The sequence below is a fragment of the Girardinichthys multiradiatus genome, chromosome 24 (assembly GCF_021462225.1).
Source record: "Girardinichthys multiradiatus isolate DD_20200921_A chromosome 24, DD_fGirMul_XY1, whole genome shotgun sequence".
Lineage (NCBI taxonomy): Eukaryota > Metazoa > Chordata > Actinopteri > Cyprinodontiformes > Goodeidae > Girardinichthys > Girardinichthys multiradiatus.
Window position 1 is genome coordinate 11,476,995 of NC_061816.1, and position 18,525 is coordinate 11,495,519.

Sequence of the window (18,525 nt, forward strand, 5' to 3'; positions counted from 1 at the left end):
TGGCACATGAGCATAGTTGTACACAGCAGGCTTTGGGCAGATGGCACAGCAGGGTTTTTAATTCATGTTTGCCTTCAAGTTCTTGTTTACTCATTATATACAAGATATAAAGTGATCAACATATTGGAACTCACTATGGGTAATCTGGTCCCACCACATGCTATATTTTTTTTAATCATCCTAACTTCCATATTCTTCCAGTCTTTTCTTTTTCTGTTTTACACATCTTTTTTATTTCATGGCTCAGGAGTTTCATCCCATCTGGTGGAGTTTTATCTATTTTTAGGTTGCATCTTGCTCATAGCAAACTTACCCTTTCCCAGTATACGCTCCAACTTATGCTAAATAACTCTGACAGCAGTGGTGCCCACATAATGCAAGGTGATTTCCCAGTTTGGCTAATTGAATTGGGAAAACAAAATTACTTTTACATCTTATGACATACTTTTATGTATTTTATTGGGATTTTATGTGGTAGCGGGAATAGCATAAATCAGAAGCAGCCAAGTGGTTCATGGTAACCCTGGAGGAGCTGCAGAGATCAACAATTCAGGTGCAAGAAGCTGGCGATAGGGAAATCATGCACTCCACAAATTTGGCCTTTCTGGAAGAGTGGCAAAAAGAAAGTCATTGCTGAAAGAATGAAAAACACTAGGGTTAGACCTGTAGAAGTCTCCCACAAGTCATGAAAGAAGTTGCTCTGGTCAAATAAGACAAAAATTGGACTCTTTATGGCCAACATTTAACTCAAAACTCCACAATACCATGAACACAATATCGTCACAGATCAACATCGTGGTGGCATCTTCATGCTGTGGGGCTGTTTTTCTTCAGCAGGTGCAGAGGTGATGGAAATATATTACAGCCAGAGCTGTAATAATACAATTGTTTATATCAAAGCATATTGATGTGTTAAAATGGGCTAGTCAAAGACCAGACCTAATGGCAACTGAGAATCTGTGGAAAGACATGAACATTGCTGTGCACAATGTCCATCCAAACCGACAGCTTAAGCTATTATGGAAGCACCAATGGGCAAAAATGTCAGCATCTAGATGCAAGAGAAGCTGCAAAGCTGTTAAAGACATCGAACAGATCTATAGTTGTAATTTTGCTAAAGGTGGTCCTACAAACTATTGACTCAGGGAAGTTGAACACAACTGCCCACTACATGTTTCACGTTTTCAGTTTTTTTTTATGTATTTTGTTTATGAAAATTTCCTTCCACTTTAAAATTATAGGCTTCCTTGTGTTGATAAGGAGCAGCACAATATATCTCCGACACAATTTCTAGCAATTGTATTGCAGATAAAGATTTGGTAGTTATTGTAGAGCCCTGGTTGATCCGTCATATAAAATCCCTCCATAATACATTGCAGTTCATGGCTGTGATGCGATACCATGAAAGAGTCCAAGAGCTTTGACTGATTTTGCAAAACACTGGAACTAATTAAAAAGTTATATGCTCATGATTTAAGCCTGCTCAGATCAGCTTTACTAATTCCCCAACTTGACAGTTTGCAAACACACACTCACACACCCTCTGTGTCTCATCAACATCTTTTGTTGCTTACTGTGCGAAGGTTTTGTCATGCAGTGGCGTGTCGTTGATTTGGACAATGCATTCATCCTCCTTGAAGAGATTGTCTCTCTTGGAGCGGCTGTTCTCCTCAATGCCTTTAATGTGGAGGCCCAGAGGTCTGGCAATGCGTATTCAGAGGTAAACATACATGCTGGCATGCTGATAAATAAATATTTTCTGCTTCTTTATACGTAAGTATCGCCATCTGGCTATCACAACATGAGTCAGTCTTTGTGTGCTTACCTTCCACTGAGGGAGGAGCAGTAGGGGACCACATGGATACCCAGGGGGGCCCGGTCACCTGGGAACTCAACTGTCTTTGTAAGAGTACTGCCAAGAAAAGAAAAAGGAGGAATAAATTACAACACTTGCAATATGGTGCAGACAAACTTAAATACACACAGCCCTCTGCAAGCTCTTCAAAACTCATTAGCATTTTCCTCCAGGCTACCCAGATAGGGATACAAATTAGCTTACAGGTACTCCTGCCAAACGTTATGGTGTGTATGTGATACTAGGACTCAGCTGGCTACTTCACCTACTATCTGGCTGCTTCTCGACTCTCCAATCTAGCTGCTGGACAAAAGAGAGGTGCAAGAGATAAAAAGGAGACTGACAGATTGAAGCAGATCGAGATGAAACGGAACATTCTTCTCTAATAATCTCCGCTCAGTCCTTAACTGTTGCTTTTAGAAGTAGATAAACAAGGACAACAGTAGGAGGATGGTGGCTTTTGATATCGGGTGGGGAGGTATGCAATTTCGGTCTGATCTATGAATAGACATCTAGAGAGCCTTTCTGTCAACAATAAAGCAATATTAGATTGGTATGTGCAGGCTGAAATTAAGCTCCATTTTAATACATTAATATCAATATTTGAGGTTTTTATTGCATTTTATCCGCTGGATATTGCCACCTTAAATAGCAAACTCAATATTAACATAAGTTGCAAAAAATTTTATTAAATCTGTCTGATTTTTGCATCTAGTTGCTGATATAAAAGACATACTGGAAAGTCTAGAAGATCCAAACAGCACTTATTGAAAAAGCTTCAGGTTTATTTGTGAGCACTGATAAATGAAAGTATTTATCATTAATTAACTCGCTCTTTCTGAGGGGTGGGTTGGTCTTGCTGTGGAAGTCAACTCCCTGAGTAAAAGGATATTAGACTTAAAGAGATATATATGAGCAGTACATTAAATCACTGGTGGAGAACAAAATACAACCTTTTTCGAAGCTGGTTTGAAAGTCTTTAAAGTTCATTTTAAATAAACATGTTGTTAATGAGACTAACAGATGCTAAAGACCAGTTAACAAGGGTTATCTTGATAGTTTCCCATTTCAAAATTTTTAATCAATCTGCATGGGATTTATTTCTTCCTTCTATGGCAAGTCTTTCAGATTGTACTTGGGACCCATTATCTGCAAGTGTTCTGCACACTGATGGGCTGAAAGTGTCATCACAGAACCGTGAAAATGTAAGGCAGATTGGCGGGAGGAGTGGGATGTGTACGTTGATCAGAAGAATCTGAAGTAGATAACACCTAGAAGACTGAGCAGAACTTTGCTTGCATTTAAAGTATTAATTGCAGTTGGACAATCAGCAAGAGGATCAGCCATGCCTACAAGTAAAACGCCACCGTCCGTTTGGTTCCACGATCCAGAGCACACACCACCCCATAATCAATCAGGATCGACTCATTTGTCATCAACAAAAAAATAATCAATTAAGGGGTATTATGTTTGTGGGATTATTTTTGGAACTATCAACTGAAATGGACTTTTCTGTCTTTTTTTTGAGCAAGAGGCTGAAGATCCAAGTGGCCTTCATGTTTAACGTTTTTACTAGTTGCCCCAACTTAATTTTTTAGTCAGCGCCATCTTGAAAGACTTTTTAAAACAGTGGTAACTAGAGGACTTGAGCTGTATCAGTTTGTTGTGTTATGTCAACAAAAGTTTCCACCTACCTAGATCTGAAAATCTAATATGGCTGACTTGCATTTAAAACTGTTTATTTGCACATTTGACGATTAGTTTCTCTGTAAATCTTACACTCTTGGATACAGCATTATCCAACCAACTTTAGTCAACAAGGTGCTACATTGTTTGTAAGCACAAAATGGAGAGACATAAACTGATATTATATTTACCCTGCAAATGGGAATATTTCTTTAGAGACCTAATAAAAAGTCAACTACCACCATAGATAGTTGGTACCACAGTTTGGGAATCTTGGTTCCAATTTATTTTTCCAAAGAAAATAAAATGAACGAGCAAACTTGAATCAATTATATCGTATGAGAACCACTAAAAGTAAGAACAAAAACTGGATTTTAATTTAAATTATAAAATTCTTAAGTTACCTGTAATAAAGTGTTCAATGAACATCAGAATTCTGGCCAGAAATGGGATTCGCAGGGAAGTAAATCTGATCATTAGATGAGCACACCAAGTCACAGGCTCCTGCTAATGTCTTTTGAAAGGAACAGATTTAACAGAGTAATTCGGGGTTATATAGGAGTATTTTTATGTTTAGTAACCAGCGCTTTAGTAACTACTTATGCACATTGATTATCTGCCACTTTAAGAAGATATGCAAAACAAAACAGAGCAAAAATCACCCACTAAAGTATCAGATGTATGCTGGAAAGAGGGATTGAGAGCTGTCCTGCTGAAGGCAAACATGTTTGATGAAGATGAGCATTTTCCTTCTCTTTAAACCTAAAAGAACTATAAAAATTGTTCAAAGGGAGCAGTTGGAGATGGAGGAGTGCGTTTTCCCCGTGGAGATTTCCCACAGACTTTTCTCAAAGCTGCAACGCAAACAAAAAGAAGCTGTCTGTTTGGGTAAAAAAAAAAAAAAAAAAAAACAACCACCACAGAAAACAAAAACAGTGAAGTTCAAGGTTTATGTGTTTCGTACACAGGGCCCAAGGTCTAGCTGGGATCATTATAAGCCACTCCTCTGTCACTGTCACCCAGCTCTCGTTAACCTCTGCCAGGGTCGCACACATGCTGTACTCACATCTGCACACACACATCTCATTTGCATTCTTATTGCCACATCTACTGCATGCTTACAAACACCATCAGTCACATTCCTCTAAATTGAAAAGTCACATGTACACGCATGCATCAACATTCCCATCCATTAGTGAACATGGCTGCATTAGAATTACACACATGACAACATCTGGGAAGAGAAACTAATCATAAAAACAGTTTGAATTAACTTTTTTAGAGGTGATAGACAATCAGGCCAGGATGGGATAACACACAGGTACACAACTATTTCTGAATCACATAAATGTATTTTACGGGAGTGTGTGATTTAATAAAAAGTACACGAGCAGTTTCAGCCCATTTCCATTCATATAAAAACAAACTGCTGCACAAACAAGCTCATCAGAGGCAGCCGTCGCTTGTTAGTGCCGCACTCCAATATGCAGAGTAGCTCCGCTCACCCATTTTAGCATCCCACCGACACGAACATAAACAAACACAAGCATTCCACAGCGGGGTGGAGGGGGGTGAAAGGAGCTGGGAGACAGATGGAGCTTCTTACACTTTTGGTTGACTTCCTCTACACATACAGAGGCCGAGCGAGCAGACAAACCAGCGGCCTGGACCCTGGATGAAGTGTTACCCGATTGCTTACTGTGCTTTCTTCAACTGCCAGCCATCTGCTACCGTGGTAAACTGGCTTTGACAAGCGTGCCTCTATTGTATCGCAGTGCTGTCAAAACACTACTGTAAAACACAGAAAAATTACCATCTGCTACTTCATCCAAGATCTCCTCTGAGCACGTGCGATTCCCCTCCAGTTATTTTTAAGAGAGCCGCTCCATTCGGCTGCAGAGGATGTGCAGAGGGTGATTTGCACTCTTGGCAGCAGGTTGAGGGACAAGGCAGGCGATGGGTTGCGGTGGAGGGTTTAATTGATATCATTGTCGTGAGGTGACTGACAGGTGGAAAAAGATGAGAACTGAGGATATGACCCCAATCAGGGCTAAAATCGGCTCAAATGAATATCGTTTACTTCTTCTTAATGGGCATATACAAACACCTAACACTTAAAACTAGGGGTGCACCAATCGATTGGCCGGCCTTGCGTGTGAAACTGATCTTATCCACAAATCTTATCAGACCTCCGCAAAGGTCTGAAAATATAAAACCTTATAACACCTGACAGAGTTGGTTATTAAAAAGAAATCTGTATCGGCCAAAATCGAAATTACCAGGTCAAGCCATCAGTGCTCCCCTACTTAAAACATTAATATCTAAAGAAAAGCACTGATCATGATAACTTTAACTGTTTATTAAAAGGTCTGGCTCCCTCGCAAATAAAATATAAAGGAGTTAGGGTAGACTCCATAGTTTCTGTACAATAATATAAACATGTGGACAAAATTGTTGGTACTCCTCGGTTAATGAAAGAAAAACCTACAGTGGTCACAGAAATAAGTTGAATCTGACAAAGGTAATAATTCAGACATTGTTTTTCAAACATGCTTCAACAGAATTATTTAAAAAAATAAACTCATGAAACAGACCTGGACAAAAATGATGGTACCCTTAACTTGATGTTTTGTTGCACAACCTCTTGAGGCAATCTCTGCAATCAAACGATTCCTATAACTGTCAATGAGACTTCTGCACCTCTCAGCTGGTATTTTGGCCCACTCCTCATGAGCAAACTGCTCCAGTTGTCTCAGGTTTGAAGGGAGCCTTTTCCAGACGGCATGTTTCAGCTTCTTCCAAAGATGTTAAGTAGGATTTAGGTCAGGGGTCATAGAGGCCACTTCAGAATAGTCCAATGTTTTCCTCTTAGCCATTCTTGGGTGTTTTTAGCTGTGTGTTTTGGGTCATTATCCTGTTGCAAGACCCATGACCTGCGACTGAGACCAAGCTTTCTGACACTTGGCAGCACATTTCTCTCTAGAATCCCTTGATAGTCTTGAGATTTCATTATACCCTGCAGAGATTCAAGACACCCTGTACCAGATGCAGCAAAGCAGCCCCAGAACATAACAGAGTCTCCTCCATGTTTCACAGTAGGGACAGTTTTCTTTTCTTCATATGCTTCATTTTTCCGTCTGTGAACATAGAGTTGATGTGCCTTGCCAAAAAGTCCAATTTTTGTCTCATCTGTTCATAGGACTTTCTCCCAGAAGCTTTGTTGCTTGTCAACATGTAGTTTGGCAAATTCCAGTCTGGCTTTTTTATGATTTGTTTTCAACAATGGTCTCCTTGGTCGTCTCCCATTAAGTCCACTTTGCCTCAAACAACGTCGGATGCTGCGTTCTGACACTGATGTTCCTTGAGCTTGAAGTTCACCTTTAATCTCTTTAAAAGTTTTTCTGGGCTCTTTTGTTACCATTCATATTATCCATCTCTTTGTTTTGTCATCAATTTTCCTCCTGCGGCTACGTCCAGGGAGGTTGGCTACAGTCCCATGGATCTTACATTTCTGAACAACATGTGCAACTGTAGTCACAGAAACATGAATCTGCTTGGAGATGGTCTTATAACCTTTAACTTTAACATGCTTGTCTATAATTTTCTTTCTAATCTCCTGAGACAACGCTTTCCTTCGCTTCCTCTGGTCCATGTTGAGTGTGGTACAAACCATGTCACCAAACAGCACAGTGACTACCTGTAGCCCGATATATAGGCCCACTGACTGATTACAAGAATGTAGACACCTGTGATGCTAATTAATGGACACACCTTGATTAAACATGTCCCTTTGGTCACATTATTTTCAGGGGTACCAAAAATTTTGTCCAGGCCTGTTTCATTTTTTTAAATAATTCTGTTGAAGCATGTTTGAAAAGCAATGTCTGACTTTCATTTGTTCATTTTCATAGAGTTTTTATTCATTATTACCTTTGTCAGATTCATGTTATTGCTGTGACCATTGTGGGTTTTTCTTTCAATTAACCGAGGGGTAACCACAATTTTGTCCACATGTGTATACTTATTTTGTTTTACTTTTCAATCTACTTAGAAACATCTAGGAGGGAATGTAGGTGTTTGTCTCTCAACAAAGACGATCACCATGTTCCCTTTAGCCTTAGGAGTTAATGAAACATCTATGTACCTTTTAGAAAAAGTTGGTTTTTTTTTTATCTCTAATGAACGTGACCTATATGGATATGTAAATGTTGCAAATCACCTCTATAGTAACTGGACTGGATATATAACTAAGCAACTTTATCCACAACATTACATTGGATGGACGGACAGAGAGACGTTTTAGACATTGGATAAGGAACACATTCTGGGAATACAAATACTTTTACCTACTATAATTTATTCTTCTATACCAGATCTGGAAAATTTCACACATTTCCAGACCTTTTCAGACTGATTAGGAACCCTTTTGGTGGGTGCATCTTAAGAAATGCTTAATAAAATAAAACTTATCTATCTGCAGTATATTAAGCAACATTCATAATATGATGAAATATAAGTTTTCATCTCATCAGAGTGGTGAAAGAATTACCTTTTACGTATATTCAAGTCTACACAAACACGATTGCACCCACGGCAACATAATGACACACATCTACACACTCGACTGCCATCCATGAGACGGATTAATCCAGTCAGGGTGTCGGGCTGTCAAACAAAGACAGGAGTGCTAATCCGAGTCTGTCTCCATCACAGAAACCAGACACTGGATGATCCATCTACTGTCCCAACATATAAAAGAACAGTTACCTGAAGATAACCTGGTTCATCTTCTCGGGTGGGGGGCTCTCCGTGTGCAGTTTGTCCAAGGCTCCTTTCAGTACACTGCTGATTTCCTTTAACACAAAAAACCAGATAAAAGACAGGTCACCAAACTTGGCATAACATAAACATAAACCAGTTCCCTACCTTTAGAGTAAACAAGCAGCAGCCACTGAGCTAACACAAGAAGGCCCGACAGCAATTAGCAAAACAATTTCATTCTGCCATCAATCACCTTTGCAGATACTGGAGAGAGAATGACGGCTGGACTCTGAGCTCCAACAACGTGCCACTGCCCCTTCCTTACTCTCTTTACTGTATATCCATCCATCTACCTCTCCCTCCCTCCCCTCCTCCATCCATCCCTGCCCTGTGTCAGGCAGTGCTCTATTTTTAAGCCAAATCAACAACCCCAGGACAAATGGATAAAAGGAAGACGGAGAGAGAAATGTATAAAGAGGAAAAAGACAGACGGCATTGAACTGTTGCAGAAACGCAACCACGGAGCGGGACCTAGGAACTGTCCCACATCCCTAAAGACAAGAGGGGTGCAATTAGTTCCTTCTGCCCTGTCACTTTCATTGTGTCACCACTAACTAAATGACTAAAAGGCTCCCGCCCACCAGCCAACGTCTTAGCAACCCCCCGCTCCTACCACACCCAACTCCCCAGTGGACCCTCGCTGCCTCACAATAAATATGCGCTTTTATGAGTCGCTCGCACACCCACACGTGGATTTGCTGCCAGTAATACAGTCACATATCAACTCTGCAGAGCGGAAAACATAAAAATCATGCATTTATAAATTCAAAAGCATATGCTGTCTCTACAAATGTTGACCCACTTATCTGGGCCGTGTGGCATTACCCTACAATGGAGTGCATGTGTGCGGGGGCAGGAAGATGAGCTGGAGGCTCTATTGTTGCTGTGCATCTTCTCGCATCAACACTAGGTTTCACAAAAAAGCACCATAAAACACATTTGTGTCACTGTACAATGTCCACTGTCTGTATTATGTAACATATATAGGCTGAGCATGAAGAAACTGAAGCTAAAACCTAGAACCTGCTTTAACATTAATGGATCACCTCATAGTATTCAGTGTGAGTCTAATCACTGGCTGAGGGCACTCCAGTTTATTTAGATGTGACAACAGCAGCTTCTCTCCTCATAATCCCAGCTGCGCTCAGCCAATCATGTCACTGCCATCAGTTTGAGCTCAACGTCTAGAAGTACACCTCCAGAAATGATGGGAGGATCTGTAAAAGTGGAACTGAGCGAGCTTAAGAGTTTACCTTTGTGGTCCAAGCAAGCTGTAACTGTGTCTCAATTTGCAAAAATCATCACAATGTTTTTATTTATGTTAAGGACCATAACACAAAATTATTAGATTAACATATTATATAAGGTACTCCACACCAAACGAATCCAAGAATGACTAATGATGATAGCACAAAATAAGTAAAAGACCTTCCTGCTTGTTTGTAATTACAAGAGTTCCCAGAATGGCAAAGAAGTGTTAGGATCATATTACAGTGTAATTATGACAAGTCATGTGTCATTTCAAGCTACTGGTGTGCAGCTTGTGTCTATAGTTTGCATCAGACAGAAGTCAACACTGTGGCTTTGCCGCTCTAAAACAATAATATTACTTACAGTCAGGAGACAGGTGTTAGCTAATTGCATTTGATCCCTATAAATGTAGCATGTTAGGATGTTTGGTAAATGCTACATCTATATTTCAATCAAACTCAACTTTTTTTCTGTTCTTACTCTTTAATTTCATCCGCTGCTTATTTTAGTGCTTAATATCAGCTGTGACCCCTACAGGGATTTGTTTCAAAAGCTGACAAAATTAAGGCATTATTATCACAAATTAAATGACTGTTTTAGTTGTAGTGCAGGCTGCAGCCTTCTGAGTGATTTAAATCTGACAGGATCTGTGGCGTTAGTGTGAACACTTACATAATTTGTGAAACCCATCTTTAAAGCTATGTAACCATGACAAAAAGGTTGTCTCCTGTATTGAGTCACACACCGTCACCTGTGTTACTGCATTTCAGGTGCTGTTTGTTGTCAGAGGCATGTTCAAGTGATGTGCAGGTGTGTAGACATGTGAGAGGTGTGTGTGTATGTGTGTGTGTGTGTGTGTTTGAGGTTGCTGTCAGACAGATGAGTAATGAGATGTGTGTTTTTCTTGTGTATTTCCATCAGCAACATGTCAGCCAGTTGAGAAAGTGAAGAAGCTCGGCAGGATCGCAGCTTCAGTGTAGTTGCCCGTGCACCCTGACCTGCAGTTTCTACATGACATCAACTGTACTATCACACACACATGCTATGCGCTCTTTGAGCATCGTGCACACCAAGTTTCCAGGTGCTGACATGAGCAAACACATCAGAAACATAAGTAGAAGGAGAGAAAGAGAGGTGAAAGGTGCAAGAAGTTGAGCATTCAGCAGTCTTTAGAGTAGGCTGGTAAAATTAAAGGTCTCATTCATTGGGTTTGAATGTGGCAGCAAATGTAGTTTAATTAAAGAGCCATCTGTATGTTAAGCATTGTTCAGCCCTTTGCTAGTTTCATTAGCTCGGCTGAAAGGCTGACTAGGAGATGTATGTACTGAGAGAACTGGGCCAACCTTGGGCTTTACCATAGAAGAAGAAATAGAAATCCATTACTGGGACACGCCGCATATTCATCACAGTACCAGTCTGAATTACACTTAATCTAGCTTTCAATAGCTGCTTCAAGATAAAGTGGCTAAAATGTGTGAAGGTATCTAGTCATTTTGAGAGTGTTTTTCGGTCATTGAGCGTAGAAATGTGGGGGTCTAGTTTTCCCAAAGAGTAATATAGTGTAGGAGTAGAAGCAAAGGGGTAATGAATGGATCCTAAATGGGACATATCATACAAAATCCACTTTTGTTGCCCTTAAATACAGTTTGTTGTGTACTTGTAGTCTGTAGGAGAGCAGAAAAGTCTCTCCAGCTGCGTTTGAGTCATATTTTTCAATCTGTTCAGTTTTCTCTATTCTCCATTACGTTCTTGAACTATAACGCCACAACATTTACTGATAAACAAGGTAATGAACTTCCGGCTAACCAAGTTCGCAACAAACAGTTTAGCATTGTTTTTGCCGTTTTTGTCTTGGGGAACACATGATCCAAATGCATTCAGTGACATTTTTGGAATAAAATGTTTCCTCACAGCTAGTTAATTGTATCTCTGTTATCAAACCACAAAAATGGCCAAATGGGGTGTAGTGGAACGCTCTTTGAGACCGCACCAAAACCAGTTGCTCTCACACCTCAGAACAGGGGTAAAAGAGAGCCCTGTGGAGCTACAATAACAAGGAATTCAGACCAAAACTTTGCAGTTCCACTTTATATAGACCACAGTTGAATGATTTCAGTACGAAAAGGAAGGGATTGAAAGCTTCATATGTCCCCTTCATAAGTCCAGGACTCAATCATTGTCCCTATAAAGTTAATTTCAAATATCCATATTTTTACAGACTGAAGGGGAACACATATCGGGAGTGCCGCCTTTCGTCTTCACTTAAAGGATGTAAACTGAAGTGAGCTGATACAGATTACTTGGACTCCTTGCGTAGTTTTATCAGAAGAGTCAACGTTTTTGAACACAGCTGTTGAAAAAGGATTGCAGGCCGCCCAGGACTGTTGCACCCTAAGCAGATGCAGCTGACGTTTAACATTTGACAGAAAATAATAGGGGCACATTGTTTTGACGCACATCTGACAGTGCTGATGTGCATTGCTCTACACATTTCCAACTTTCTGTCAATTTTTGACTTGTTTACAAATCTGTGAATACAGTGGGGAGAATGAGTATTTGATACACTGCCGATTTTCCAGGTTTTCCCACTTGCAAAGCATTAGAGGTTGGAGTTTGTTTTAGCGAGTGTGTGGACAGGTGTCTTTTATACAGATAACAAGTTCAAACAGGTGCAGTTAATACAGGAGAACAGGAGGGCTTCTTAAAGAACAGGCCTGTGAAAGCTGGGATTCTTACTGGTTGTTAGGTGATCAAAAACTTATGTCATGCAAGAAAATGCAAATTAATTTCTTAAAAAGCACATAATGTGATTTTCTGGATTTTTGTTTTAGACTCACAGTTGAAGAGTACCTATGATAAAAATTAAAGACTTCTACATGCTTTGCAAGTAGGAAAACCTGCTAAATCTGCAGTTTATCAAATACTTGTTCTCCCCACTGTACAACAATCAACCATAACATTTTTTCTACAGTTGGAATGCTTCAAAGATGCATGAACATGCAAAAACCAGACACTGTGGGAAAAGAGTGACAGACGGACAAACAAGATGAAGGGATGGATGGACGGATAGCCAGACAGATCAATGGATGGATGTGTGATAAGACTGACAGACATGTGGACTAACAAACAAATGCATAGACAGATCATTGGACAGATGGATTGACAGATTAGATGGGCAGTGGGATGGATAGACAGAAAGATGGCTGGATGTCCCTCTTTCACAAAAACAGAATAAAAAGCAATCTGAATGCAGATCATTAAAAAAAAAAAGGAATATTCTGTGAGTTTCAGGATATTTTGCTTGTGCTAACAGAATGGTGGCCATTTATTTAAACACACAGTGAATCACTCCACGCTACAGCTAATTAACTCAGATTTGACAGATAATAATAAAATATTATGTAAATATCATTTTTCCCATTTAAGTAGGAACAATTAGAACTATGAATGGTTTTAAAAATGGACTAAAACCTATTATTTGAATCTTATCAGTCATTAAAATGAAGTCTTTCAAACAGTTATTATTCTTTATAATATCTAAAAAGTGGGGCCTCCATAAATGTTTTTCCTTGCTAATTCCTATGCAACAATGTTTGTGTTAATGAGACTGCAGTGGCCTTAATCTGCAGTCATATGCCAAGCAGATTTGGATTTTATAAATAGTTGTCAGGTTATTTTAAGACATTTGTGCAGCCTGAGCGTGCTCACTCTGGTCCAGCTGCACCGTTTGAAGCACATGAGGCCCAGTGTGCTTGCTGGACAGGAAGCATGTTCTCGGTCATCATGTTTACTCGTCGCCCACTGATTCCTGTGTTCTGCTTAGTCACCGCTGAGCCGAACGCAGCGGGAGCAAACAACTTGAGCTATCCCCTCGCTCACACAGACACACTCTAGCCTGACCTCATAGTGCTTCAACCCTACAAGCATCGGATGAGAAAAGGCAGCAAACAAAAGCATCCTTAATGCCCGTCTGCCACAGAAAGGAGGACAGCGCTTAAAAAAGTGATCCTTTCTGAAAACAGTCAGCCTGAAGCCCTGAGCTGGGCAACAAGAAGATTGGTAACTGGGTCCCCATGTTTGTTTTGAATTAGTTGGAAATGCAAAATGTTGATTTAATTACCTTAAATTTCTTCCCATCAATGCATGGCTTTAGCTGATTGAAAGGGCCTTTTTAAAGAAAGGTGCAACAATCTAGAATAAAAATCAATCTGACATTTGGAATATGGCTCTACATTTTATTTGTTTCTGCCTCATAATAATGCTACCGAAATACTTACTGGCTCAGGAGGAGGCTTGCTGCTTTGGTCGTCAGGTGGAGGTGGAGGTGTTGTCTCATGAGGAGGTGGCAAAACAGAGTCGCTGCTGCTCCTCACTAACAGAGGTGTATCTGTGAGGAAAAAGATTAATGTTAACTCACAAAGACTTCTAGGAAGTGCCACATGTGAAGCTGCATCACGAAAGATGCCAAAAGCTTTAAAATAAAGTTTATTTTTGATTTTGCCACCTGGTGGATGTATTTTCAGAGAAGATTGCGCCTACTCGGTGAATATCGGGTCAGAAACTCAAATCGGACCTTTCTTCGTGAAAAAAATAGGTATATGTCAAACGCTTTTCTTAAAAGGTCGTTCTATTATAGTTCTTAAAGAGGAATCCTCTGACGTCAAAGGTTCAGAAAAACTGGAGATTAGAAAAGTGTGTCTCTTTAGCTACAAGTGAAACAAAATATAAATAATAAAAGCATAAAACTGCTTCAGCTTAAAACCTGTAACCATGTTTAACACGTTTATTTTAGGATAACTTCACCCAAGAAACAACCACAGAGCTCCTCTAACGTTTCCCTGCCACATTGCACACTATTGCTATGTATCGTGTTCCTCCCATTGCACACGTTCACGTGTTCACACTCCCCACAGCCCGTCTCCACATCTAACCAGAGCCGACTGAAGGACAGCAAACATGGGCAGGTCCGAATCAACAATAAAATCTAATTTGGACTCGTGCTGTGCCTTGCTTTTATTATCCACCCCAAAGGGAGCAGGCTAGTATTTGAGGATGAAAAATCTGTAGTGGGGTATTTCAAATTTTACTTGACAGAGGAGAAAAACAAAGACGTGGAGAGAGGCCAGAAAAGCTGCATGGGATAAACAAAAAGCTAAGAAACGAGGAGGCAGTGGAAAAGGAGACGCAGAAAGGGAAAGCGAACTAAATTCTTCTGTTTTCCTGTAATCAATCTCTCTTTGGCAGGTCAGCGACAGGGTCCTGGTCTAACGTGGTCAAAATAAGAGAGCAGAGGGGGAAAACAAGTCAGAAAGAAGGAACCAACACAGGTCACTCTGTGCGTCTGTTTGTGGTTAGTGAAGAAAAATGATCATTCCAACCATTTCTGACACAAATATACAAATATCCTTTCAGCCCCAAACAAACTAAACCACATGTTCAGCCAATTCTATGTCATGTTACTGCTTGTCTGATCATTTTTTACCAATTATCATAAACCATCATTTGTTCCCTGGTGAATTAGTTGCCACAGTCAGTCTCACCTTCTTCATTTCCATTTCTCACCACCTTTATTTTGACTATCACACCATCACGTCTCACCAAATAACTAAATGTTTGTTTTAATTAGGGGACGTCAAATGTTTGCCTGAGGATGTGAGGAGTCTGACACTGCTCAAAGCCTTGCTCCTGGACACAGAGAAGGGACAGTCCAACAACCCTACCACCTTCGCTCACTATCTTCTGCAGGGCTCTTGTCTGCCGTATTGCAGTTGGAAGTTTGAGTTACATTCAAGCTCAGTCTTTAACGTAGATCCTTCATGTTAAAAGTACCTTTTTTGACTGAATAACGTGTTTCAGGAGCTACATAATCATTTGTATGGATAAATGTTGTTCTAGGCTTCCTAGTTTGGAAATGCGGCAGTTGTTGCAGCTCTTGTTGTTGAACCTGAATGTACAAAGAGAGCAACATATCTTACTAAAAAAACTCAACATACTTAATTTAGTTAAAGTATGTTAAATTCTCCACAAAAAGAACTTCACAGGCTTCATCTATACCAGCTTCCCATTTGATTTTCTATTTAAGCAATAATAAAATAATAAATAGTGCATCAGCTTATTGGGACATAAAGATGTTGCTACAACCTAAACCTAAAACTAGCTTCAGTTGTACAGAATCGGCAAAAATTGGATGACTATAGAATGTTTTCTGTTTTTTTGCAGGTTTTTGGTTTGTAATTTTCACTTCTTTCATCAAAAAATATTTTCATTTAGTTTGAATCTGACTGAACCAGGTAGGCATGAGAGCAGACTGCTGTACAGCTGAGATCAGTATAATCAGCATGTGTTTCTGCACAGGCAAACAGTGGCACTTTGAAGAATAAGCAGCTACATGTTTATAATTTAGTATAAATGTGCATTTGGAATTATGTTTCTAGTATTTTAAAATACATTATTGCAAGTACTAATTATATGACCTGTAGTAGAAACTGGTCTTACTGTATCCTTAAAGCTGTGGAAGCTAAACATCTAGTCAGACAAAAACATCCAAACTGTCCATCTAAGGTCAATCTTTATTTACTTCTGTTGTTTTTCATACCAACATCACCATATTAACTCATGGGTTCTTGTAGAGTTTGTTTAGAGGCACCCCATAGCCCTCCATGGCCTTGCCCCGGCCTATTTCTCTGAACTGTAGCAGCCTTATACGCCTACCTGCTCCCAGGTCAGCTGATCAGCGGCTCCTGAAGACTGAGCGTAGACCTAGAGGAGACTGAATGATCTGTCTTTCGAAATAAGACGGGCATCTTGGCCGTATTTAAATCCCTTCAGAAAACCCATCTTTTCACCCTGGCGTTTGAGACCCTGCTCATTTTTATATTAGTTGGTTTTAGTTGATTTCAATGTTGTTCTTATGTTAGTTTGCTGTTACGTATGTTTTGTGTGTTCTTATTTTATTGAATGCAATTGCAGTTTTTTGTTTTTAACGTATTTTAACTGTAAAGAACTTTGGTCCAGTGGTAGTTGTTTTAAAATGCTTTATAAATGAAGCTGGATTGGATTGGATATTGAAAGCTGTGAAACTTAATTCAATTGCTTTGTTCTTCCTACTCTGCGCACCTCTCTATCAATTTAGAAATTGTGTACTGATGAAAATGTATGCAATGAATTCACACACAAACTACTGACACTGATGTCAGGAACCTTTTGAAAGCCCATTTATTTTTTCCCAGATCAGCTAGAGAGATGTAGAAAACAAAAACAGTTGACAACTATGCCTTTTAAATAACCTTCAAAGAATTCAAACTATGGTTGACTAGGTACCAAAATCCCCTTTATAGCTGCAAGGAAAGCTGGGCAGCACCTTAACTTACAGGAACCAGTAGGTTTTCCACATACTGAATGATGAACATATATCCAAAGTGGCTGTTATGGATTTTCTAAATAAGCTCTACAAATAGACTGCCTTATTGAGAACCGTAATCCATGAACCACCCACTCAGGCTGTTGTTCTTCAACACAATGTCAACGATACGACTTTGTGAAGTGGCCGAGGCTGCTCCATGGCCACAGTCAGGGTCCATTACCCAGCCGTCAGCCCCATAAATCCTCCCTCGTTTATCCACAAAGTCAAATCGGGCCTCATTAATCCTCCCACCACTTAAAGAGTCCCAGAGCACCAGTCCAGCCATGTGAAGGAACCCAAGGGTCACCAGCATTGGCCTCTGACCTGTGCTGGCCTCAGACGGGTCAAGCTGTGGCTCTAAGGGCCAGGGATATTGATGAGAGTGACATGTGACTCTTTCAGAGCAGCTACCATTCAGAAGACCATAAATAAGATTATCTTGGACGAGTTCTTAATCAAAAGTGATTGAAAACATGCCTAAAAAGAGCTTTTACTCAAACCGAAATAAATTGTAACACCTGGGTTGCCTGAGGCCAGGAAAAATGTACAAATTGATGCTGTGCATGAATTGGCTCCAAAACATCCTAAACATTAGCATGAAGATATTTTGAATACAGTAACCACTTGAAGCCCGATTCGGGAAATTAAGAATTTTAACAAAACCTAACACATTATGATTGATACAGTAAGCATTTACACATAATTTTTAACACCATTACATTTTCTTCCTTTACATTGTATATTTTTATAGAGAATGTGTTGGCAAATATATTTTTAAGTGGTAGAAATCTAAAATATTTCAAACCAAAATGTTACGGTTAGCTAGGACGGTGAAATCTGTTAATACTGACAGATAATACGGTGTCAGTCACAGGAACTTATGAATGACCCCTGCCACAAAGCAAATTGGCTAATGTGGCAGCTTTAGCGACATCTAGTGGCCAATGTTCAGAATGCAACCAACTAATCAAAAAAGAAGGAGAATAAACAGCTACCTGATCTACTGCTCAACAGGCAACATTCCTACAACACAAATAATTCTGTATTGAAAACTATTAAAAGACAAAGTTAAATACTAGTGTAAAGTATAAAATGCCAAGTTGCGAATTAAGCAAACTGGTAAAAATAAATGCTCCCAGTTTTAGGGGAAGTGGTTAATTAGAAATGATGACAGATGGGTTTTTGTCTTTCTGGGGGTAAACTTCATCCTCATAGATTATAAAATTATTAGTGCATCTGCTTAGATGGCTCTGATCCTTCAATCTCACTCTTCTTTGTAATTTGGCGCTGACAGCAACATATTACAAAAGTTTATGGAACAGTCGCCATGTGTTCCTTTTTATACTTCACCTCAAAACGTAAAAACTGCCAAACACAACCTTTTTGTTTCGAAGTGTGGTTTGAATGATGCCAAAGTAACAAAATTTATGTTAATTACAACAATAAAACAGATCCGGTGCTTCTAAATACCTTTTTATGCCAACAATGGAGATTTTATGAGAGACAAATT

General features: G+C 39.7%; 1 protein-coding gene across 2 annotated transcripts in view; it reads right to left on the reverse strand.

The window, feature by feature from the left end:
* pard3ba (par-3 family cell polarity regulator beta a) overlaps positions 1-18,525 on the reverse strand; it is a 178,517-nt gene that overhangs the window by 115,889 nt on the left and 44,103 nt on the right. For both annotated transcript variants that reach the window (XM_047355690.1, XM_047355689.1), the window contains 4 exons: positions 13,891-14,000; positions 8,309-8,394; positions 1,826-1,912; positions 1,575-1,700 (listed from right to left, as the gene is read on the reverse strand). In XM_047355690.1, coding sequence (XP_047211646.1) covers positions 1,575-1,700; positions 1,826-1,912; positions 8,309-8,394; positions 13,891-14,000 — 409 coding nt within the window. The remainder of the gene's footprint in view (positions 1-1,574; positions 1,701-1,825; positions 1,913-8,308; positions 8,395-13,890; positions 14,001-18,525) is intronic.